This window comes from Vanessa tameamea, chromosome 18 (assembly GCF_037043105.1).
Source record: "Vanessa tameamea isolate UH-Manoa-2023 chromosome 18, ilVanTame1 primary haplotype, whole genome shotgun sequence".
NCBI classification, from domain to species: domain Eukaryota; kingdom Metazoa; phylum Arthropoda; class Insecta; order Lepidoptera; family Nymphalidae; genus Vanessa; species Vanessa tameamea.
Window position 1 is genome coordinate 4,338,880 of NC_087326.1, and position 27,664 is coordinate 4,366,543.

The window sequence follows — 27,664 nt, forward strand, 5'->3', positions numbered from 1 at the left end:
TAATAAACTAAATGCACAACACTTGGGGTTATCGAGCCATAATACACCGGTTTTTCTATCAGATCACCTAACCCAAAAAGGTAATAGATTGTTTTTCTTAGCCAGAGAATTCAGCAGAACAAACAACTACACATTTTGCTGGACCGCCATTGGTGATGTGTTAGTGAGGAAGGATGAAAACTCTCCAATTATAAAAATTATAAGTGAATCACAAATTAAGAGTATGTATGAATCTAACAAATGACTAGTTACTCTAGAAAATTACTTACTTCCTTCTATATACTTTACCGTTCTTTCCTACTTCAAAATAATTGTATGTTTAACTATACATTTAATATTACAAATAATACTCATATACACTAACTCGTATCACTATGCACACCATATATACAACTACTCAAGTTGTTCACACACTCATACTACACTGCTACACATCTATTTCGTATTAATAAGTTTATTATGTGAAAGTTATTTGGTTTTTGTTAGATTTCTTGTGTTACTTTCCTTATATTATACGTGCTATATTCATTTAACTGTAACCTTAAATTCTCAAATCTTTTATCACGGTTATTTATTGTTTGACAATACAACCTTATATAATAATGGATAACACGCTGCAAACAAGTACAGATATAGACAATTTTCAAATTGCCCAGGCTTTAACGTGTAACCCTGACGAATGTTATTCCCATATTATTCAAACTAATCATCTCACTATCCTGACACAAAATATAAGGAGTATTTATAAAAATTTTGACACTTTTCAAGTAACACTAAAATCATTGAAAATAGAATGTGATATACTTGTTATGACAGTGTCATTTATCGAATGATAAACCCATACCTACTCTAAATAGCAATTATAACTCATATTTTACGAAAAATATTTTAAATCGCTGTGACGGAGTAATCATGTATGTAAATAAGAATCTTAATTGTAACGTATCGGAACCTTGTATAAAAAATTCTTCTTGTCTAGTGCTAACGCTTCCGGACACGGTGATAATAGGTATATATCGTACACCTTCTATAAGAAATACGGATGACTTTATTTTTTCACTTCAAGCTTTACTTCAGCGATTTGATAATTTCAAGAACATTATTCTAACTGGCGATATCAATATAGACATTAAACATGATAGTATAGACCCAAGCTGCCCTAATTATTTAAATACACTCGCATTTCATGGAATTTTACCAGCTCATAGGTTACCTACTCGCGACAAAATGTGTTATGATCATATGATGCTCAAAACTACTATATCTGCAAAGTCAATTGTACTTAATAACGCTCCTACTGATCATTCAACGGTCCTTTTAAATCTTACATACAAGTATAACCGAGTTTTATTTAAAACAAAAGTTATTACTGATTATGTTTCAGCTTTTAATGATATAAAAAACAACCTTGTGGATATATTGACTATTGAGGACCCGACAATCGCTACCGAAACGTTGATGAATAGTATAAAGGTAGCATTTAATAGTAACAAAAAAACAATTACGATACCTAACAGAAAACGTCACTTACAGCCTTGGATTACCCCTGGTGTTTTACGTTGCCTTAGGAATCGTGATAAACTCCATTTAAAACTTAAAAGGAATCCTGATAATCAGATATTAAAAATAACTTACACTCGGTACAGAAAATTTTGTCATAAACTCGTAAGAAAACTAAAAACTAGCTATGAAAAAAATAAACTAGATAGCGCTCAAAATTCTAAAACACATTGGAAAGCTATTAAATCAATATGTTATATTAGTAAAAATAAAACTGAAAATACACATAAACTCATTAATCTTTCGACGTCCCCTGTACAATCTGCTAACCTTATCAATGAACATTTTTCTAATATGGGTAGGAATTTGGCTGAAAAAGTTAAAGATTCACCCCCCTCCTCATCTCACAGTAATTTGTCAGAAACCTTCACCCATATAAACTCCTTTGTTCTCCTCCATACCGACCCTACTGAAGTAGATATGATTATAAATAGTCTTTCAAGTGACTCTGCTCCTGGTTGGGACAATATTCCTACGTCATTTATTAAAATGGCCAGGCACACTCTTGTACCAATATTGTGTCACATCTATAATCTTTGCTTCACAAACAGTTGCTTTCCCAAACCTTTTAAACAGGCTATTGTAACACCAATATATAAGGGTGGGGATGGGGACGATGTCGATAACTACAGGCCGATCTCTGTAATTTCCGTACTAGCTAAAATTTTTGAAAAACTCATTAACAATCGCTTAAAACAATATCTCACTAATAATAATCTGTTGTCTTCAAACCAATATGGCTTTAGAAATAGCATTTCCACTGAAGACGCAGTTCTAGCATTAACGAATGAAATAAGCAATCAATTGGATTCTGGTAACAAATGCGCTGGAGTGTTCCTTGACTTGGCTAAAGCTTTCGACACCGTGTCCATTCCCATCCTTCTTGAAAAGTTATATAATTTTGGTATAAGAGGATTGCCCCACGCACTACTCTCGGATTACTTAACCGACCGTCAGCAACTACTAAAGTTGAATGAGTATGTGAGCCAACCCTCAAGTGTCAGTTATGGTGTCCCACAGGGAAGCGTATTAGGACCTACCCTGTTCCTAATTTATGTAAACGATCTCTGTAATTATAACGTTGAAAACTGCAAAATTTACACGTATGCTGATGATACAGCCCTCATCTTTAATGCTAAATCTTGGGACGAGTTACATTCTATAGCTGAGTCGGGAATTCATCGAATTTCTTGCTGGTTAAGGTCTAATCTGTTAACATTAAATATAAATAAAACTAAATATGTAACCTTTTCCATCCGCAAAACTACACAACCTGACTCCCACTTTAATCTAAAAGTTCATAACTGTAATTATCCTGATTTAAACACTTGCTTTTGTGATAACATATCGAAAACAGATAAGATAAAATATCTTGGTGTAATTATTGACCAGCATCTCACCTGGAGACCTCATATTGAGAGCGTCGTTGACAAGATAAGAAAAATTACTTGGGTTTTCAAAAAACTTAGACACGTTGCGAGCGAGGCCACTCTTATTACCACCTACAAAGCACTAGCCCAATCTATATTGAGCTACTGTATCCCTGTATGGGGAGGTGCGGCTAAAACGCATTTAATAATTTTAGAAAGAGCGCAGAGGTCTCTCATAAAAGTAATGTTTTTCAAACCGTACCTTTTTCCAACTTTTGATTTACACAATCAGTACAAATTACTGACTACTCGTCAAATATATATATTAAATTGTATACTTAAAATTCATCATCATTTACCTTTTGTTCCCTCTCAAACCCAAAACCGTAGGCGTAAATCTGTTTGTCCTATCCCAACTAGTAAAACCAAATTTAAGAAAATGCAATACAATTATCAATCGTCATATCTTTATAATAAACTAAACAGTAGACTTGACTTCTACAGACTGACAAAGACCAAAGTAAAGCGTGTTCTAACTGAAACATTACTCACGTAAATTATGATGAAACTGAAAAATTGATAATCAATCTAAACCTTTCGCAATTATAATAAAATTTATACATGTTTAAGCGCACGCACGCACACACACACAGACACACACACACACTTTTCTAGTTGTAACAAAGTCATTGTTGACTTTCTAGTTGTCCTGGTGGATGAGCGGGGCACCCAGTAATACGGGTTTGCACCTAGTACAGGGGCCCTTGCAACTTGTTTGTAATGTAATCCTTAAGTCAATAAAGTTTATTTTGTTTGTTTGTTTGTCTATAGGTAGCTTTTTATTATGTATTTCACTTCGAGCACATTTAATTGAAAACGAAACGTCCATAATCTCCAATCTTGGCATCATTGATTTTTTTTTATTAGATTTAATATTATGGATAGGAAATATTTTTAGTATACAAAACTACGTTTAAATATGAGAAGGTGAAAGTAAACAGCAATTAGATCTACAAACAAATATAATTCAGTTTTCTAACATTTTACGATACATAATTTTTATAAATGTACAGGGTAAGCTCATGACGTGGTAAAGCGGTACTAGTTGCGGTTCAGACTTGCTACCAGACGTACAGTGGGAGTGCACCGAGGACATGGGGGCGGCTGCACCGCTCTGATATGCTTTATCGTGGAACATGTATGACGAACTTACAGCTAACATGAATTTAGAATAATGAAACGTTCGAATTCAATGTGCTGTCAGGTTACAAATCTACATTAGACACCAATGACTAGTAATTTATAAAAATTTACGCTAAGTTTAAGCGTATCGAATTTCAATTTTACATCAAATTGCCAGAAATGTTCACCGCGCCGAGTGATCGATGGGAGCGCTCGGCGTTACTTCTGTGCGTCCCTTTGGAAGACAACAGAATTTGAGTCATTTCGACACACGAGTTTAACATAACATTTGTGCTATCAAAACATTGTGTGCGAGTTGAACAAAACAATTTATACGGATTTACAATTACATAATTACCTAAAGCCTCCTAGCTGATGCGTTAGGACATTAACATCAGTATAAAGAGAAATATTACGTCTTATGCTATCATTTTATTTTAATCTATAATTTATTTCACACTGACGATTCAACATGATATCCACGTAGAGGACATAAATGACAGTAATTATTGCACAATACTATTTAACAACTACTGGGTTCAGTACATCGGGGACACACAGACACAGCGTCATACAAGGAAATATCAAACGTCGAACTTATGTTAGGTTGCCATGTGTATCAATTTACTTTAATTTGAATAATTCTATATTTTATTAAAAGTATCATGTAGGTTGGAAGAATATAATTTCCGAATTAGAAATATAATTCACAAGTTCATCAATATCTTATTCTGATATATTTTTATAGATGGCAACCCCAAAAATGTATTACAGAAGAGATAACTTTCAATCACATTCCACACACATCAAAAACCAATATAACATTATCTGGATGCATGGAAGTTAAACATTTCATTGCATAAATAGATACAATTTGTATATTTAATAATATAAATAAATCTGTTCTAAAAAGTTGTAATCAGACCCGCTGATTATTATATGGTCATTGGAAATGTCCACCATGTTTTTAGATATATTGCTATATTATAATGTACTAAGAAATTTTGAAATTTACATTAAAGTTAGAAATAAAATAATTAATAAAAATTAAATTTAATTCCCAACGGTTACATATAGTAAAACATGGCGCACATTATTTACACAAAGCGAAAGTCTAGCTCTCAGAATACAGAGTATAACAATATAATCAAATATACAAAAAAATTAGTTTTAGTCAAATTTCAATGAAAATTTAACTAAAAATAATAATTTATACGGTTGCAGACAGACCAATTTTGTTATACTCCCTATTCAAAGTACACGGCGTTTTAATTGAACTCGACTGTGAGACTGGTTCGTAATGGACTAAACAAACTCACAATACACACAAGTCCATATAGAAAAAAGCAGTACGAGTGAGTCAAAACACGAGATTAACAATAAAGTTCTACAAAGACAGTTTCAATTATAAATTTACCAGATGTGCTCATGAAGGCACTTGAAGTGATTTCCTCTATTGCAAAATAAATTTAAAAAATAAACTATAATTCGATAACAAAAATAAATCATTTTTAATAAACTTTGATATTAGCAACTCGGGAATGTATAAGCTAAATGAGGAACACAAACCTGTCGCATTGAAACTGTTAATATACAAGCAAGCATCGAGAACTATGGACGAATCAATCGATATGATATTATGTACTAGAGACGAAACTTCCAAATGGAAGTCGATAGAGACAGTAGGGCGGCGTTATATTAAAATTAAAAGTATCATGACATCATATTTTAATATAATTAAATAATTAAAATGTTCTATGGCAACTGAAATATTTTGTACACGTTTTGTACGTCAAAAAAAAAAAAAACAAACAACACACGACACCCCTCAGGATCTGTCTATACTCCATTAATTTCCTAATCTACAAATATTTAAATTACAATAAGAAGTGACAAAAACTAACTACTACATGTAAATATAGACTTACATATTTAGTGCTACATATGATTTTATGTATTCAACTACTTTGGCTGGATTTACAAATGAAGGCAGGAATTGAAATAATACTGGGGCGCTATACCTGAGGGTTGGATTATGGCGCGCACTCGATATGCGGAGGTAGCACACAGACACCGCTCCATTCAGCCCGAACCGAATAGTTCCGACCGAGGAGTTTGCATAACATATCGTTATATATACGCGACGAGGGAGTATCATCATGAACAGACAATGCAGGCCCGTTTCAGTTCACACGCTTCTCTGTATGGTGTTCTCAGTAGACATGTTACAATCATAACAAACCTCAGATCTATTTACTAAAATAGGACGAGGAAATGACAATAAAGAATATTTTATAAACGTAATATTTAAAATAGATAACATAAACAAACTTCTCATTTAAAATATACACGCAATGGTTTATATAAAAATAATAATTAAATAAAATAAAAATGAATTCGTCGGCAACGCAGCGACCACATCTCAATTTGTTCTTTACAATATGCCTCATTGTAAATACGCATCGTCCTGTACTGTTTACACTCACGTAAATATTAAATAATTTGGCATTCACTAACTGATTGTAATATAACATTCTCAATATACATAAATATAGAAACATTTTTTAAATTAATAAAATTAATAAATTAATTAGTTAGTGAGAAGATTTAATCTAATCACCGATAAAATGAAACTTTACCTAATTTAATATATATTTTTTTTAATGAATTCAAGCCAGTGTTAGGTGTAACGAACAATCTTAAAAAATAGAAAATGGCGGTAGCAGAGATTATCCTAATATAAGACAGGATTCAGCGCCGTTTAGTATTGCATTGTCGTCCCACTACTAAAACATCTTTTTTTTTTTAATTTAAAGACTAAATGCCATCTTCCCAGTACATACTTATCATGATTTGACACCCGCCCTGTCACCGAACTGACATTTGACACTTCAAGGATAAATTCCTTTTTTAAATTATTTCAGTCAAATTGAACATTTGTGAAAAAAATTACAAGAAACTACGTTACAAATGGAGATGCGTCACGTTAAGTCGTTTATTAAACAGTAATGAGCTGAGCTTCACTCGAGAACACGATAACACTACATAGTTTCACAAATTTGTACGCAAATCATTCAAAAAGCGCCAGTCTAAAATGGACTCTTCTACATTAAAATAAAGTTCAACGAATTAGTTTAGTCTACATCAAACGAGCAGTGTAATCGATGACAAAGCGTGGGATCATTATTTACATAGCTACTAAGGCATTTTATCTATCTAAAATAAGCGTATTATTGTTACAATGCAATATTATCCGACGCTGGTAGATTTATTCCCCCCTTCCTTAACAACGTAATCTTTATTTTAATTAATACAAAATAACATGGCACAAACTTCAAATATTTATGAATATACGAAGAACGAAAATAAAATATAATGGTATCGTTATTAAATGATGAATAACTAGGGTATAAATAACTTCAGTAAAATTACTACAGCATCATTTAGATGGAATCCATCTGTTAAACGGCTGAAAACCATATTTTAAGTAAATGTTGCCATTAAATTTTTCAACTCCATCGAATATCCCGACTCCGGTTGTTATAGCTTTAAGTCACATTCAAAACAATTTTCCACAAAAAGAAATACCCTGTTATATAAAACAATCCAATGCTATTGAAGAAAATACTCGCGATTTTAGAAAATATCGAAGATAACGTTTCACGATTTGAGCATGAATTGTTTAAATATCAACTATGGTTTCCAGCCACATCCGTTTATGTTAAAACTGAACACGAAAGGTAATAGAGGGTGTGATTACGGCAAAGGGGGGCTCGGTGGGGGGGCCGGTCGTTCATCGCACGTCGGTGAGGTTGCTCTTGTCGCCGAACAGCTTGACGAGCTGCTCCTCGTAGTCGTCGATGTTGCGTTTCATTATCTCCATGCACGGGCCCAGCAGCCGCTCGAAGGTTTCCACGTCGAGGACTGGAGTATTTAGTCATATTTATTAATGATTGTTCGAAATGTTTACAAATAGCGGGTTTGAAACTATTGCCATCATTATAATGATCATAAATTTATACTGGTCCACATTAAATAAACATTAATAACACATAAATGTCCCAATTCTGGGCTAAGGTGCAACAATAGATCAAGTTCCTCTTTGAAAAGGTAATGGCTTATTAGCAATACGATTTGACGTCTAACCTCGTGGATAACTGTTATTCACATACGCAAGTTAGATTGAATATTTTCCTTCATAACATAATATCAGACAAATAAAATTTTGTGAGTGACAGGGTTCGAACCCGCAATCTTCGGTTAATATTCACGTGCTCAACTTATTATAAACATTTTAAATAGTATACGTTAACATGTATCATTGTCCCCTGTCCGATGACACAATACGCATATAACTTATTAAGGATTTAATAAGGTCGTGAATTGGGAATTATTTATTTTTTACTTTTTGAATTGAAACTAAAAACAAGTACAGTTTTTATGTATCATATTTAATAATTGAGCGATTTAAAGCCATGTTTGTATCCAACATATATCACGAACGTGCGAAAACGTTAAGAAAACATTACGCTATAAGTATTTCGCCCTTGGAGTTAAAATGATCACTCGTTATTTTACGCAATGAACTCCAACGAATTTAACCGATACTTAAATATAAGACATATTCAGCACCGCCTTAAGGAATACAAGAACCCGAGCACGAGCAGTGTTCTGGTGATCTCTCCTCTAAGTAAATATTTTTGGGAAAACTGGTGCGCCTCACCGATGCCCTTCGTTAAGACAAGTCTATTCATAAATCGCCAGAAATCGAGACGAAATGACTGATTTATCGTCGTGATGATCTTTATATTTTCCAAACGCACCGAATACTATGATGCTAATAGATAAGTCATATTATGTAATCAGAGCGACAACGCACAACTTAACATATTATTATAAGTGTCTGTTGTAATATTGCAAACGTTGCTTCGTAAAACTTACATGCGACTTTGGTGGGGCCAACGGCATATGCAGAAGCAGCACGAGGCTTATGGGTGACGAGAGCCAGCTCACCGAAGTATCCACCTTTGCCTGTAACAACAAAGACGGTAACTCGTAATTAAAAATAAATGTTCGTATATATTTTCATGATTAGTAGGAATAGAAAAGGTTATGGTCTGTATAAGATCACGCTTTGAGTTATTTATACGTATCAGATAATTTTAATAGAACTTATATTGTAAATATATATCGTTTTAAAAACATTAATTTCTCAAAAAACAGTAGTTTTTAGTCTACTCTTTTAAACTTTTATGATATCAATCTTTCTAGTTACTAGAACGTTTCTTTAACATCTAAGCTTCTTCATATAGTATAAGCTAAATTATGTGACATAATATTATATATCAACAAAATGATAAATATGTAACTGTATCGAAGTATAAGAAATTGATGAATCATTTCCATCTATCGCTAAACTTAACTTTGAACGGTAACCTTATCGCCATATTCCATTGTTTACTTTCAACGTGACTTCTGATGAAACGGACCATATAACTTCTGAACTTATAACCCGTGCAAATTCTAAGCCATTTATAAATGGCGTCGACATCGACGCTGATAAAAAATACACGTTTTCTAATATATATTTTATGTTATATTGACATAAAATGACCTAGGATTTTTTTAGTGTATGTTTGAAATAAATTTTAATTTAATTAAAATTTATTTCAAACATATTTTATTTTTCTAGGGTTTAAAGCCAAGTGCCGTAAACGGAGCGTTTCGAATCCAGGAGCTAGGGTTCGGGGAGCCCTGTGTAAGGGATGGGTCAGACAGTGCGAGTATATCTCACCGAGCCGTTTGATCTCGTGCTCGTTGCCGTCGTCGCGCGCGATGCGGATGCTGACGGAGCCGTCCTCCACGAAGTACATCCCGTCGGCCGTGTCGCCCTGCCGGATGATCAGCTCGCAGTCGATCAGCGTGCGCGGCAGCAGCGCGTCCGCGAGGTTGGCGCGCTCGTACGGCTGGTGGACAGATAAGATATTATTTATTTACAGACAAAAATATATATACGAAGGAACGAAGTTGCTTTCGCTATATATTAGGTATGTTAGGTACATAACAGACACAATGAAATAAATTAACAGAGTACGAGAAAAATTAAATAACAATGACCATTTATTTTGTTAAAATACCGTGTGAATTAAAAAAAATAACAAGAACAGTTTAAATAAAATATACGTTGTATAAAACAGTTAACAATGGAATGAGACAGAGATTGAAAAAGACGAAAGGTCGCCTAGAGGGTGCATAACTGTTCACCATACTGTAAGTTGCGTGAAGGAACATTGTTCAAAATAGCTTAAAATATTCTTATATATAAACGCTGATAAAATATGCAGCTTCAAATAAAATGCAAAAAATAAACCGTTGTAGACACAATATGACGTAGTTTTATTTAAAATATGATGTTATTAATTTATTTTTTAATTTAAAATGTGACAAACGCATTAATTATCTGTTTATTTAACCTTGCAACATTTCTCAGGGTTCTCAATAACGCATTAAAATTATAAATGTAAAAAATCGAATATTTAACGACAAATATAATCATTAGAGAATATAATAATATCCGCGAGTTCGTAAAAAAATAGGTTGAAGCACTTGTTTATTTTTCAACGCACACATGTATACTTTGAATAATAAACATTTACACGTGTGAAGGTGGGTTGGTATGCTGTTTTGAAATATGGTCAAACGATACAATCATGTTCTGTTTGGCTACCAAGTGTAAGTTCACAATTTGTATAAAATTATTTTTTAAACTGTCACAAGTTTAAATCTATGTTTATTCTATTTTTTTTGTTTTATACATCACCATCAGTATTGAAATAAAAGATTTAGACATATATCATGATAGTCGCCCTCAGTTCAATCGAAAAATAAAGAATTTTATTCGTGCCTAATTCTAATTTTATGGTTTATCTTATTGGTTTTTATTAATTATTATTTAATAAATAACACCTAGTTAAAATGTATTATACCTCTTATTTTTAATTATTGCTTATGTTTAATTTATATTTTCAATACATATATTGTGTAATATTATATTGATATTGCATGATGATACCTGTAAGTAGTAGAACTTTTGCCTTGATAATTTTGAAATGTATTTTTTTTTGGATGTAATATTGTATCTACTGTTGGTCGTCCTAACGAAAATAAAATAATTCTTAGACGAAGTTCTAGACCATTTACTCCTGTCAGTCTGATTTTCTTTTGTTTTTTGTTCGTTTGCTACCCATTGAAGAGCTTTAATGTTATCAACAAAAAAAATTGGAAAAAAGAGTACAAAAGTTTTTTCGCAACACACAAACATCTTCCAAAAATTACACTCATTATTTTAACATCGTAATATTATTATTATTGTTTTTTTTTTTTGTTTTACTCTTATAATGTATTTTCAATATAAAATTGAATTACCCGCAATAAGTGAATTATCAATTCTGAGAGCCGAGATATGCCAGTGGATAGAACGAATTGATCTTCACCGAAGATAGCAGGTTCATATCCGGACAAGTACGACTTATCAAGTATGAATTTGCATCATCTACAAACAACGCGACGAAATAAGTACCAGAACTTTGTCATTTCGAGTAGAAACCTTTGTGTAGGAGTGTTATATATACGAGCTGTTATATATTCTACGCGCATTCTCATTTGAAGTATATCACCCAATTTATCAATTTCAATATTTTGAATAGATTTACGAACGTTCGGGTTTATGTTCGGTATTTCGTAGTTTATTATCACACATATGACGTTGGCGACAACTTGGCCTCGTCATATGTCATTTGGTGCTGACGTCAGAGATACCTTTGCCAGTTAGTGATACTACATAAATAGACTATACGCCTTTGTATTTTGCATTTTTGCATATTTAACAAGCGCTATTCAAGAAATGTAGGATTTGTATAACAAGAGCTGAAATTATCTGCCTATCTTATGCACATTATGAATGAGATGGGGGTCAAAGGTCCCGACGTCTGCCCGTGTTTACACTTCTTTCTTAGCACCAGTAGTGCTATTCTGTTATAACTCGCTTCGTATCTCACTCGTGAATTATTTAAACTGATTAACAGTGTCAAACATTGCATCAATATTATGACTCTTACAGTTTCATATCATTATTTGACAATTAGCGATCGAGTGAGCTTCGAGTTCGTTCTTGCAGAACATCTCTAATATTCTTATCTTTTTCACGTAGCATGTTTACGATGACGTTTGTGATTTGAAGTTTTTGTGGTGATTTAAATTGTCGTGGTAAATATATAAAGGACACTCGTATCATAATTAGAATAACTTTAGACGATAATATCGAAATATTGCCGTTTAAACCATATGGTCATTATATATGAAGTAACAGATATTACATATGCCTGATGAAAATACATGTTTTTCTATTTAAAAAAGTCCACATTTTATTTTGAAATATATTTTACTATTTTGCACTTTTGACGACACTTGAATTTATTCAAATAATTACACGATCAATATGTTGCAGCGGTCGAATTGATATATCATTGCCAATAGGAAATACGAAACTGTTTCATTGAATCTGTCGATCGAAATTTTTAAAAAGTCTGATAAAACTAAGGATTATATTAATATTTAAAATGAAACTAAATTCATGACTTTGCACAGAAACAACATTACATTCAATAAACAATTATTTAAAACGATAAAATGAATTACAAATTTTATTTAATCATGACAACTATCTTTACGAATAACGCCAAACTACTGTACCGATTTTGATGAAATTTGTTATGAAGCAAGCTTGAAAACCGAGGAAGCAGTACTTTTTTTATACCTGGCATCTGACGATCAACCCTTAAAACGAAAGTAAACTGTAACTGTCGTCTTTTAATAAATGAACTTAAATATCGGTTATATTTAAACATTCGCAACATCCGATTTGGATTTCACATATGTTCTGAATTATAAAGTAAATAAGTGAAAAATTATTCAGTTATGTATTCTAACTTCACTGCGATCGCATATTTAAAGCTTGCTCGATTATTCAAGGTAGCTACGTGAGTTAAAACTGTGACATTTAACCGTGAACGTAACGCTTGACTAGGCATATAGGTATTTCAAATTTCAGGGATAGGTCAAGAAACACGTCAATAGAGTAACAGAGATACTAATTAGGTACTTTTTAAAATCTGGATAAATTGTACAATATGATAATCGTTCAGAGTATCGGTTATTGTAAGGACATATATTCTAACTACGTATAGTTCATAGTGGTATGTTCCGGTAGGATGGATTCCAGTGTGATTACTGGCAAAGATATAACCGACCACAAAATGCCACTGGTCCTGCACTTGAAGTTTATCCGGTAACGTCAGATTGCCATTCTTTCTGACACACTACGTACATATATGTACTTGTATATATGATGTCCTGCGCAGTTGGATAATATGTCTTGAAAATGGAAAACATCATTAGAATAATGTGTGACTGGAAACGCTCCTGCAGTGTCCAAAATAAATTTTCTTTATTCAATTAACAATAGTAAAGCAGACCATTAAATGAGATAATATATCTCGATGGTGATATTGGGGGTGGTGGTTTTTTTTTAATATGATATCGGTAGGCGGACGAGCAAATGGGCCACCTAATGGTAAGTGGTCACCACCGCCCACAGACAATGGCGTTGTAAGAAATATTAACCATTCCTTACATCACCAGTGCGCTACCAAACTTGGGAACTAATATGTTAGGTCCCTTGTTCCTGTAGTTACACTGGCTCATTCACCCTTCAAACCGGAACACAACAATACTGAGTACTGCTGTTTGGCGGTAAAATATCTGATGAGTGGGTGGTACCTACCCAGACGGCCTTGCACAAAGCCCTACCTCCAAGTAAAAGATTGGTGGTTTAAGAAGTTTAGACATAAGTACTGTCGTCTTATACCAATCAGATCTCCTGATATAAAAAATTCGAACAGTACAGTGAGGAAAAATATTCCGAGTAGAATTAGTCCTGAAGTAAATTTTAAAGTAGTAGGGTAAGTAGTCCGTATTTTTCTTTTATTGATTAATGATAATTAATATTGTACACGGTGTCCTACTTTACGTCGCGCTAAGCCGTGAGGTAGGCTGGGGCGAAAAGGTCTCTAGGCCATGTACTGATTACTTTATAATAATTATTTATGACAGACGTATGAAGCATTACCTAGTCACTTAAAATAGTGTTGTTTTAAGTTAGGAACTATTATTCGCCTTTTAATTATTCCAACTAAACTATCGACTTTGTATGAGTGCGTTATTAAAGATAATAAATTAAATGTGTGAAGAAAGAAGAAACTATAGTATAAATTACTAGGTGCTCATAAGTAAAGCCTCCGAGCACGCGATACATTAGTCCAGGGTCAACGGTTTAGGGGCCATTTTTATCCAAACTCAGAACTGTTGATTTTCTTGGACTATCTATATTAGCCACTAACCATTCTTTATCAAATATTTTTATGCCAGTGAAATATTTTTTATCTCGTGCCTGTAATTATGCTGATTCCAAGCGCTAAAGAAACAAACTATCAAACTGAGATTGAATAACACTAAGACGAAACTATCTTAATCTTTCTCTATATACATTAACATTAATAAGTAATACCCAAGAGATATATAGACCTTAGAGATATATACCTTTGGAAATATTAACCAACGATTCAAATCTGGATGGGTACCAAATAGTTTACATGTCTTAAATAAAATATTGTTCGACGAAGAAGAAAAAGAAACAAATCGCGAACAAACTGTTTTCGAATACTCTACACCTTCTCCACGGAGGAGACTTAATAAATTGATTACTAAGCGAATTAATTATAACGTACTTTTAAAAACGCAAGGTATCTTCAATGTCAAATACCTTCAGTGTAATTTTCATTAGTGGTATTCAATCCAAGCAAACGTAGCAGCCGATACTCTAACCACTTCGACCGACCGGCGCCCTATTTAAAAAGCTAATAAACCTTTTACTCATAGAATTCTAGCCGATGCTCGCCTCGCTGGACGTAATTAAACTTCAGCAATGATTCTTTTTTTTTTTTAAATAACCCATACTTTAATTTGATATGTTCAACCGCTTTGCAATATTTTATTTAAAGTCTACCTTTTTGAAACCATTTAGGTAACAATTATACAAAATCTTATTAATATTATTATCAAGGAGTAAGATTACACATTTTGGTTATTCTTAAGTAGAAAACTTTATCTAAATTTAGAACGATTTCATCGCAATAATGAAATAGATTAGGTATTAGTAGCCAGGCAGATTATTTTAATGAAACAGCTGGGAAATATAGTTAATCTGAGTAAGGAAAAACGACTGATTACTTTTAAAGTACGAATTTATAAATAGATACTCTTTTTTATGGTATAGGTAGGCAGACGGGCAAATGGGCCACTTGTCGGTAAGTGGTCACCACCGCCTAGAGACATTGGCGCTGTAAAAAATGTTAAATGAAACAAGCTTGAACCCCAATGAAGGACATTTTCTATACGTAAAAATTACGACCGTTACATACGGACGAGGACACGTGTGAAAACGAGTATTCTAGTATATATAACATATGATCAATAAATAAACTCGTACAACTTGTTTAAACAAGTACATATCTGGCTCGAAGTTGTCAGCTAACTCAAAGCTAAGCTACCTTAATTAGATCAATATTGCGACACTTTGCCTACAATATAATATGACCAGTTAATCTGGTCTTTGATCTGAATTAAAAGATTTCGTTGATAAGTTTTATATCTCAGCACTAGACTTTTTCGTGACTTGTGACCTGACGTCATCGATTATATAGTTTATCAAAGTTGATTTGATAAAGTACATGTGAAATATTTGCGGAATATTCTTTGATATCGTTATGTCCGTTATATAATGAATCCATAACAGGGTGTGTTTGTACACGTAATATAATTATAAAACTTTTTGGTTCCAAGTTTATTTTTTTCTTCTGATTTATTTTCTAAAGCAAACAAAAATCGTTCACAAGGATGGTGGATATTAGTAGGAGGGATCATCAAATCTACCATTACATTCGGAGTTAATGATTGTTCTTATGACATAATCCACCGTATTTCTTTATTTAAAAAACACCAGCTCAAATAGTCGAAGATTCTTATTTAATCTTATATATGAATATGTTTACGGGCTGACCAGCGATGAAAAGTCGCAGGTTTGATTCTGATCGCTTTGTCTATTGTAGTCCCCACTCCTAGTATAAGGTTTAGGCGAAATTGGGGGGTTAAATAGGATAATAAATAGGATAATATACCTATGTTTTTACGTTAAATTTCTGCTATTATTCTTAAAAAGAATAATTGTTATTTCTTAACTCAATAGTTATATATAGTCTTTGCTGCTGGGCCATTTCAGGCGATAGATCATGGGGTTCTTAGCCGAAAGTCACCAGATCAAATCCGAGTATGCACCAATGACTTTACTTAGGCTTTAATTACGTTTATAATTCATCTCGTGCTCGGTGATGTAACAAAACATCGCGAGCAACTGTTTTGTTAGCGGAATAAATAAAAAATATATGAATTACCAAAACTGAAATTATCTTTAATAAAATAAACGGAATAGAAAGCTTGTTTCTTCTTAACATTTATATCGCTCGTATGAAGCACTTACGTCGAAAGTCAATTTAGTTAAATTGGAATTTTTCTGTCGGTGTCACTTGGAGATCGAGATACTTTTGGGATGGTTTCCGAGCGCTCTCACGGGAGCAAAAACTTTAGCTTTGAATGTTTAAGTAGTAATTGTCTTCAGTCTGTTTCATTCCATATTGTAAGAATAAACAGAAAAAATATGTATATTTTACCAAAACTGTCATATTACTAAGTCAAGAGGTACGTTTGTTTGATGGATTTAAAGTGTGATTCTAACACATTAATACAATTTTATTATAAAACTGGATTTTTTATCCGCAATCCGATTAGAGTAATCCTTTTCGCGTTAGATAGTCCGTATTGACGAAGTTTATAGGATATATGACTTCAGTACAAATAGCAATACAGTAAATATAAAGATCAACCAATACAGAGATTTCTATATTGTATAAAACTGACACGCATATATTACAAATTGAAGGCGAAAATCGCGACTCTGGTAATTTGAAATTAAATGAAAATAATCGACATTCTTGATGGTAAATTCAAGTTGAACTGATTTTTAAAATTACATTTTAACTTGAAGTTGCCGTATAGTTATATGTAACGAGTTATCGTCCGCGGTTGCCTCGCGTTTTAGACGTTGGTGTTGGTATAAAAAGTAGTAAAGTCCTTCCTTGGGAATCAAGCTTGCTTACTAAATTGAGTATGCCCTTGAAAATTTTTCAGACAGAAAATAACTTTTGCATTCTTACATAACATATATACATTTTAAAATAATAAAAAAAAACCGACTACAATTTTTTTTATTCAAATTTAATTGAGACAAAGAGATGAATATTATCTTAAGAAAAAAAAAATACAAATCGTTTAATGACGGAATTTCTAAAGAAACAAACATATAAAAATTAACAACCGAAAAAAACCTCCTTCTTTTATGAAATCGGTCAAAAAACACAGAGACTGCTTGATAATAATAATCTGTAAATGTCCTAAGCCTAGTTTACACAGCTGTTTTCACAGCTGGGACAAGGCCTCTCGTCCATTTAGAGAAGACAATTTGGCCAACTACGCTACTCCTGTGCATGTTTTTACATGTGACAGATTTTAATCCGATACATGCATGATTCTTACGATAATTTCTTATGAAGATGTAACCACCAGTTCTGACCACAGTTTAAGCACATGAAAATTCAGTGGTAATCAGGGTTTTATCTCGCAATCTTCAGTTAAGTTTCAAATATTCCAACTATCTCGTTTCTAAACTCTAAAAAGTCTATATTAAAATAAAGTACTGTTTTTTTTTTGTTTTCAGTAAAACCACGTCACGTCCAACCGAAAGAAGTCTGCAGCTCGTTTGAAAACTGTTGACGTACATAAGCGGCTGTTATAACGTAAGCATTTACACGGAAAACGTGTGTATTGATTGATGTTAAGTTTTTTAAAACCGGCCATGCGTATTTTCGGAAGTGCCGACGAAATAAGTCGGTCACGTGAGAAAGGTATTCTCTTTGTAATGGGGATCATTTTTTTAACGATTACTCATTCACGTATACTGGAAAATAAATAAAATTTAATTGACTTAACGTATGACGCACTTGAAATTAAGATGTCTATTAAAACGACACTTGTACAAATATTGTTACTTATTTATGTTGTAAAAAAGAGTTAACTAAGTCTCTAACAGCCTGCTGCTGGGCTCACGAATATCACGATAAAAGATAAATCTGACTGATTCATTGGTTTAGATGCGTTTATTTAGGAATCGAACAGTCACACAATTATTTAGAAGGATAAAAGATATCCTTTCGTATTGCATCATAATTTGTTATTTATATCATGTTTTTTCTTCTTCAGATAATCGTATCTCAACGGACAATTTTTTCGTGACTTTAGTGAATCTTCATACTTTGCCCTTACGTCCCTGCATGTTTCTATTATCAGATGCTTGGTGCGAATAACATTTAAGCTGAGACTTTAATGTAACATTTACTGGATCTTTTCCAGTGTTCCGAAACTTTTCAGGCGCTAATTACCGATCAACTTACAAAAATACAAGGTTTTAATTACCAAAAATAATTAGGAATGTGTCCCTTGCTTGTTGTGTACAATTCTACGAGGACGACTTTTTAATTGAATATGTATCTGTAATCTTCCTTGAGGGGTGACCCACGAGGGCATAGCAGTAACGTTTAACGTGGGCGGAACCGCGCTGAGCTAGTCAAGTGCCCATATAGCGTATGATTATTGTCAAAGCAGTTGTATTACAATTTCGCGACATCACAATTGGACGGAATTTCGTCATTCACAATATCACGGGCTAATTTTAGTCACGTTGAAATTTCAATGTACACATTCTGTGACATTTGGCTTGATATCGTTTCATGAAAATAGTGATCGTGTTCGGTCCTCGTGTTTGAAATTCGACCACAATCATTAATTAAATAAATAAATAAATTAAATAAATATTGGACAACATCACATACATTACTCTGATCCCAATGTAAGTAGCTAAAGCACTTGTGTTATGGACATCAGAAGTAACGACGGTACCACAAACACCCAGACCCAAGACAACATAGAAAACTAATGAAGTTTTTCTACATCGACTCGGACATTAATAAACGAACATTTTTCTAAAATTTAATGGTGAAACCTCTTACACAGCTTCTTCTCTACAGATGGACGAGAATCGAGTTTAAAAATGTAATAATGAGTCACACACACACACACATATTATTACACGAGAGAGAAGCAATATATGATGTAGAAAGAAAGAGGTATATTTTTAATACTTTTTTTATTGATGTGCAAGGTCTTTCCTCTCACTTACCTACAATCTATCGTGATCGTTAAAAGGGACGGAAGTGTGTAACAGGAAGTCGGCGAAGCGCGCCCTATTGGATTTGACTAATGACGCGATGCTAGAGTTAGCCGTCAGTTTGTACCAACTCATTTTACGAGAGGATATTAATGTCGCTTATTACAAAGGGGAGATGTCACACGTTGAATATCATATAAGATACTGTAAGATTCATTAAATCGTTTTGAATTTCGACCACACCGATTCTTCGCGTCTTCTTCGTCCTACGTGACATTAGCGAAATAGTCTTCGTCTAGTCGGCTCAACTTAGCCTTTAATATAAGATTTTTTGCCTGCACATGAAAAATCATTCCGACTATTTGAATTGAATAGATAAAACCCACAAATCAAAACGCTCAAGCTGTGCTACATCCTACAACTATGAATAACAATTGTAATTTAATTGAAAATAATGTTTAATGATTAATCATAACCAAAGTTCCGTACAGTTTCAGTTAATATCCACCGCTATTGTAATGTCCTTGCGACATATCCATTATGAAAGTTTTGAAGAGTATTTGTCCGTCATAATATTATTTGTTATAAGTAGATGTGCCCAGCATGTCGCAGTTGCCGTTACCCTCATGTAAATCCTGAGTATTTCCTTACTATGCTTCACCAGTCACCGTTAAATTGAAATACTTAATACAGATTTGTTTTGGCGTTGACGCTACCTGTGTTGTATGTGCATGGCATATAATTACTCACTTGAATACAGAACGGCAGTGAATAGTTGTTTTGCTGCATATTAAAGAACCTTTCGAACTTATAGATTCTGGACTACTATATTATTGATTACTATGGAATAATTTGATTCTGACTACGTTAATGTCTACCATCGAATGAAAACAATCCTCACAAATATAACATAGTGTAAAGTAGTTGAGGTTATACCTGGAGCGCCTTCAGCATGGGCACCTTGTCGAGCAGCTCCTCGTAGAGCTTGCGCTTCTTGAAGGCGCTCTTGAGCAGGATGCGGCGGAAGGTGTGGCGGTCCATGGCCCACAGCGCGCCGGGCGACTGCGCGCGCACGGACGCGGCGCGCGGCATGTTGTACATCAGCGCCAGCTCGCCGAACGAGCCCGAGCCCTCGTACGTGTGCACCGCCTGCACACACGCGCCCCGTTACTACTCCCCTCGCTGCCCTAGGGACCGGCTCACTCACTCTATGACAAGGGTCCCGCACCTCCATGAGCACGTAGTCATTAGTCCTGCGCCTGAACTGCAGTCTCCGTTCGTTTTGGATTGCCGTCAACATATTATTTTAAAGATCGGTTATTCTTAAAGACGAGCCAACTTGAAGCGCAAGATATATGTCGGCGAGAGAGAGTGAGCGAATACAGACACAATTCCCTCACACTTCGTCCAATGAGACCCAGCTGGAGGAATGATCAGGCGCAGTACTAAAGGCCTGACATGCTTCCCTTTTCGCGGCAAAGTGTACGATGAAATTTAATTTTGTAAATAAGTTACATACATTGTATATTATATCTATGTACATTGGTACCTATTACACCTAAAATATTTTAACCACATACGCAATAATTAAAATATAATATTATTGCAGCAAAATTATATTTAATAAAAAGCGTACCTATTCAAATTATTATTAAATATTCAATCGATATAATATTACAAGTAAAGAATCAACAGTTTATGAATAAAAATATACAGAAAAAAGTACCTTTTCGACGCCATCGTCTCCAGTAACGAGTACATCGAACACTCCATTCTCGATGACGTAAAAGTTGTCGCCATCGTCGCCTTGTCGAATAACGTACTCGCCGGGTACTGAGCGCTTCTCAAACATCGCATCTAGTACCTAACAATTTAAATAAATATATACATTTTTATTCGTGTTATATAACTAAAAAACTTATTTTATTTGATGTCGATGTTTGTTTCTTTACCCATTACTAATATTAAATGGATAATGATCCCTTTAATAATAGTAACCATCGCTGTGTTTAACTAAGCATCCGCTAGACAAGGTTCAAAGGGAACGCCGTTAGTTTTCAACATTTTACATCTGTTTTTTCTATAATTATACTATTCAAATAATATCAGTAATATAATAATTGATAAAAGTTTGAGTTTAAGAAAGTATGTCTCTTTCAGTACTAAAGTCGCAAGAATATAAAAAAAATATTTAATTCAATTTCAACTACGAATTATAGAAAAATGCAAAAAATCATATTACTCGATCAAGTTAAGTCAAATTTAAAATAAATAATGTCGAAGGATTAAGGAAAAATACAATCGTGTCTTAGTGACACGATTTTGTTAATTTAAAATGAACACACATATTTGCTCCACCTTACGTCGATAACTAGACCGACATTATGCATGCAAAAGTTGTTCATACATGATTACACTAAGCCCTATCCTCTACGGGCGCGATGAACATGAATCCAAGCGAAAACCGACATTTTTAGTTGGAAAAGTATTGCCATCGTTCAGTTTAGGGGGACGCATTTTAATATAACTATTGCAAGGTTTTGATAGATGTACTTGTTAAAATTGCTATGTATTTCGCATAATATGTAAAACATTGCAAATTATTAAAGTTGTTTAAAATTTATTATTAATAACTTAAGTTGGTTTTATCCGATTAATATAATATTTCGATTATTGGATGTTAATTTGACTAAAATTGCGATAATCAAGCAGAAGCGTTCGCCAATCACAGCGACGACTTGTTCATAGTAGAGAATGGCTGGATAACAGCAGGCACTCTGGCCTGAGCGCTCAACGAGGACACAACCACATAGTGTAATATTATATTATAATTAACGAAAGTAATTACGGTGTTTAATTACCTAAGACCCCTATACTATTACATATTACAAATTAAAAAAAAATTAATAGAATTTGAATCAATGGAAAAAAAGTAATAATGATTTATTTCTACGCGCGTTATGTCCTTTCGCAGGTTCTACGTGATGGACACCGTAATGGCACGTAGTGGATGCCATTATTGTTTTTTTTTTATGGTTCTATGGCTGTGATCGTTCGTCGTAATATAAATTGGTTTGATGTGTGAGCAAAAAAAATACATTGCCATTTGCAATTGCTTGTCAAGAGTCATCACAAGCTAACTTGACGATTGAATGACCAGAACAGTAAAATTATACTATTTTTTACACAAAAGAGATAGTTAATTTTAGTAAAACATAACTATTGAAACGAAACACAGATTTAAAATCCATCTTCGTTAGAAATAAGTTATATATTGCTTAGCCCGCCCGCAATTTTCAGTGACAAAAGTAATATTTTTTACGGAAAATTTTAACATAACTTTAACTTAAACTCATTATGTGTGGAATGACAATGGTTTGAAGTCGATATGATAAAAATATTGTAAGTGAAAAACAGTTACGGACATAGATAATATTTACAGACAAAATCAAGCTATCTGATAAAACAACCTTCATAAATAGAAAAGGACTATTAGAACTTAAGCTTTAAAAAATGTGTACACGTCACGTGTTAATATACTATTTATATTTAACGTTTGATAATGAAATATATTGATATTATTAATTTTACAACTGATTTATGATAATTTATTATTGCTTTATGGTATTAGTGTAACTACATTTTCTGAATACGCATGACGGCGGGATTTTTGATAACACGAAGAGATAAAAAAATAGGTAAAGTTATTTTGAGTATTTAAAGGAACGCGGCTTTATAATATGTATATAAAATAATGTCAAACCTGCTGCATTTGTTGTGCATCGAGCGAACGGAATAACAAAATGCCACGGACTGCCTCGGCGAGACGAGCGCGTTGCGCGTCCGACTTCGGAAACACGGCCGGTGCTCCCTCATCAGAATCATCCTCCTCTGGATCATAGGTCTCAGCAAATACCGACTTACGTCGATTGTTGAAGCGCGCCACTGGCGGCTCTGTTTAAACACACCTCATATAAGCGAAATGAATTTTAAATATGGAACACTTTCTAATAATAGACAAACTAATTTCATTTTAATTGCACTAGTTACTAGAACAATGGTAATGACCAAAATCGACCTTGGCATTGTAAACCGTAAAATGGAATTTGCAGTTAAAAACTGTCTTATGTTTTTATAGCTTGTGTTAATACAGATAATAAATTGATTTCATTAATTTTCGGTGCGAAATATTACTCTACAAATATCTTGTTCTCTGTATTTAAAATGTAAAAAAAAAACATGTTCCTATGTAACCTACTTAGTGCAATACAGGATGTGAACTATTATACAGCTATTGCATAATTACACTAGCCCTGAGTCTTGTCTTGTCTTTAAATATACCATTTGACAATTTTGTAACCAAGTATCACCTCTAAAAATGTAATATTACATCCACACATGAAAGTCAACTTTGAATCGAAATTAGTGAATTTTAGTTAATTAGAAACAGTCACAAACAAGATTTATCAAAATGTTTGCTTTACAAACGAAATATGATATGGAAGAGTAATATTGAGACTATGATTTATTTGTTTACATTTGCACTGGCAGCCTGCCTAAATTATGTGTGCTACATACCATGTATGAGGTATTTGCTGATACCTTTCTATTTCCATATTGTAACCAATTTCTTATACCCTAACATATATTTTTGTTTAGAAGATATACGCTTCATTCAAATCAATAAATAATCCAAAGCACATCTTTAAATTGCACATGTGACATAATCACAGTTCACATCTGTTAACAGTGAATGATTTTAATTTTTACTTAAATAAATTCCAAGGCTTGTTTACTGGTATTTTTCATCATATGTCAACACTTGGTTTTGGTAATTGTATGTAACATTTCAAAAGGCCACACCTGTTCCGGCTCACGTTGAAGTGAGTAGTGGACGTAAAAGATTTAAGCTTATAATCTCAAAACTTCAAAGTGTTTGAAAATAAACAAATAAATGAGATCACCATATAGTAAAACAGATAAATTGGAGGATAACACTACATCATAACAAAACAAGAGTCTAAAATATCTTGAGATTGGTTTAAATTATATACCTATGATTTCATAATTGTAGTTTTAAAGCAACTATTAATTTAAATTATTGTTTATCTACAAGCATGGACTATAATTATATTATTATTTTTGGGCAAGAGATTAATGAAAGACTATTTGGCAACAACATTTTATGTCAATTTTGAGTATAAACCCAAATATCATTGAACTAATTGTTTGTGGCACAGTGCCAATCATTCGGATTAGTTTTTCAAAGTATCATGTAAGATAATACATGATGTTAAAATACATATAAAATAATATTTAATGATTTAATTATTGCTATTTATATCCTTCTAGAACTAATTCAAAATCTTTTTATTATTCCATTAATAGTATTGTTTAGAAAATAATCACTATCGATCAATTTTGTTACTTATATTATTGAATATGAATATAAAATATCAGTAATTATAAAAAATATGTGCTATTAATATTATTTTAAAGCTTATGCCAACAAAATTATTTCCAAACAGATTATTTTATATTTTATTTTGGCAGTCGCATAAAATGTAGCTATATGGCAATAGCATCTAAAAGCAATCAACCACATAATATGATAAATGTATGATAATTTTATAACCATATAAATAATAAAAGTACTACATCAATTTCGGTCTTGAATTATATTGATTTGAAAGAAAAACATATTTAAAAATGTTTTTCTTTCAAAAATGTGGTTTGCATTCAAGTATTTATAGTTTACTACAATCATTGAGCTTTTACTATGTAATCTCTTATGTCTTTATCAAAAACTTATTTTAATTTGATTCTCTAGTAAAATGCAATTAATATGTGTGTGTTTTTAAACACAAAAATGTATATTAAGTATCACATGTATAGACAATCTGAAAAATCAATAGTGCAACAGATTGTACAAGAAAATTTATAGTTGTATATAAAATAGTATCTTGTTGCAACAGTTTCATGAGTATGTATTTAAAATTAAGTATTCAGTTCATTCATATGGAAATGACATTATGATCACACTATAGCAATCTCATTAACTAACCTTTCGACGTCGTATCGTCGGGAGAGATTATTATAGAGAGAAATAGAGATAAATGTACCTTCTTCATCTGATATTATAGATTCGTCAGGAGTGCCTGCTGATGGGCCCCGCACTATCGTCGTCGTTCTGTTGTTCTGTAACCTCGTGAAGAACTCGACTGCGTAGTTAATAACGTCTCCCGGTTGTTCCAGTAAATAACTTATGGTAAATTCCAATAAGATTTCTCTAAGGTCATCCGGGACTTGGATCCGTCCACCTTGAGGCCTGCTCATCTCTAACCGCGCCGCTTTGCTTCTTCGTTACTATGCCCCTTAGGGAACGTCAAGCGACTCACCAAATTAAAACTTTGATATCATAGCCATTGAATTAGCTAAGCGACACACCAACGAGCAATCTTACGATGGGGAAGTAGCACTTCATACAAACGTTAGTAATAAACAAAACCACACTATTAACTGATACTTTTAAAATAAATAATTCTGACTACGAATGGTTAAATGTAATGACACACTTTTCTCAAAATATTCGTCGTCCTCCAGCCTGACAATTATAAAATCTCCTTTCACTGAAAAGTAAAAATGGCGAAATCTGGATTGCCCTACTTCTCTAGACTACTAATCGGTCGCCTAGTTTTCAATTTGCATTGCCATATAAAAATTATAAAGGCATAGACTAAGGACAGATGCACAAAAAGAAAAAAAAATAACGATACATAATTTATAACTGTTACATAAATTAACTATTATATAACTTTTGTAGCTATAATAAATTAAATGGTTATATTAAATGAAATAAAAATTTTTTATTGCAATACGTTGTTTTTCGAGTAATTATGATTGCTCTCAAATATCTCACATTTTAATGCATAACATTTAAAGAGGTTACCTTTTATTTATATAATAATCTAACAAATCTATACCTAATTTGTGTAAAAGATTCAGTCGTATAGGATGGGAACAAATTTAAAATCACGTGATTAGGAGTAAAATTAAGTAAAATGTACGAAAAAGTATTTCAAAACAATCAAAACATTTCACTTATAAATAAATCAATATTATTTGCCAATAAAGAATCAATGTTCTTTATTCATTATTTCTGTTAAAATCTATTGTCTAAAGTGTTTAAGTTCTTCATATTGTTAGTTTTTATATGTATAGCAAGAACATGGAATTCGTCCTTGTCACGTCTATCTGAATTTAAAGGAGATGAAACTGTAAAGCGCAGCTAATATTATTATTTTTTTATTTTTTATAGGTGTATGGAATTGGCGTTTGTCTTCCATCTCACCTGATGGAAAGTGTAGATGAAGACGAAGGTGGTACACGCCCATCCAAAAGAAACCTGTTCACTCTACTCTTAAAGGCTCCAGAGTTCAACTCATCAGGAAAAATAGACCCAGGCAGGTCGTTCCAAATTTTGGCGACTCTCACCAAAAACGAGCTGTCAAACCGTTTAGTTCGAATTTTGGGTATGTCAACACGTATGGATGAAACTTTTGCCTGCGCCTAGTAGTCCGATAAAGGAATGGAGATGGCTCAATCAGTTCGAAAAGAGCCTTCGAGCACTCTCCGAAGTGTATCCTATAAAAAACCGATAAGCTGGCAACTCGACGACGATGCTCAAGGGTGTGTAGTCTGCTATTTGAGAGCTTTTCGTTGTTAATTAACCTACGGGCTCTTCGGTCAACTGAATCCAAAGCTTCCAGATGAAATTTGGCTGCACCGTCCAAGAGATGACTGCAGTACTCCATGCGGGATCGAACTTGGGCAGTGTAAAGATTAAGCAGCTGTTCAGTGCTGAAGTACCGCCGAAACTTTGAAGAAAAAAGCTATTATTATTATATTAAAATAACCATCTCTGAAACGCGCTACATCTTCTAGTACAAGTTTTATGAATATTGGTGCAGTAGTCTTTTTCAGTTAGGCTTTAAGAAAAAAAAAAACATTTTCACATTTATTATTATAATTTGTATGTAACGTGAAATATCTAATTTTCAACTAATCAATAAATAATCGTCCATGGTTGGAAGATATCTTA

General features: G+C 33.1%; 1 protein-coding gene across 1 annotated transcript; it reads right to left on the bottom strand.

The window, feature by feature from the left end:
• Positions 1 to 3,934: 3,934 nt before the first annotated feature.
• LOC113400087 (cAMP-dependent protein kinase type II regulatory subunit) lies at positions 3,935 to 26,263 on the bottom strand. Its single transcript, XM_026639483.2, has 7 exons — positions 25,686 to 26,263; positions 23,327 to 23,517; positions 21,290 to 21,427; positions 20,500 to 20,712; positions 9,907 to 10,078; positions 9,054 to 9,143; positions 3,935 to 8,036 (listed from the first exon to the last, which is right to left on the bottom strand). Exons 1-7 carry the CDS (start codon positions 25,897 to 25,899, stop codon positions 7,906 to 7,908), a joined length of 1,149 nt encoding a protein of 382 aa, XP_026495268.1. The 5' UTR covers positions 25,900 to 26,263; the 3' UTR covers positions 3,935 to 7,905.
• Between the last annotated feature and the right edge of the window lie 1,401 nt (positions 26,264 to 27,664).

Bases quoted from the DNA above. Each gene is read 5' to 3' on its own strand.
- LOC113400087 (XM_026639483.2), bottom strand. From the start codon at position 25,899: ATGAGCAGGCCTCAAGGTGGACGGATCCAAGTCCCGGATGACCTTAGA. The intron at 20,713-21,289 runs GTACTTTTTTCT...GCGTGTGTGCAG, and splicing joins GAGACGATGGCGTCGAAAAG to GCGGTGCACACGTACGAGGG. The intron at 9,144-9,906 runs GTGAGATATACT...TTGTTGTTACAG, and splicing joins GCACGAGATCAAACGGCTCG to GCAAAGGTGGATACTTCGGT.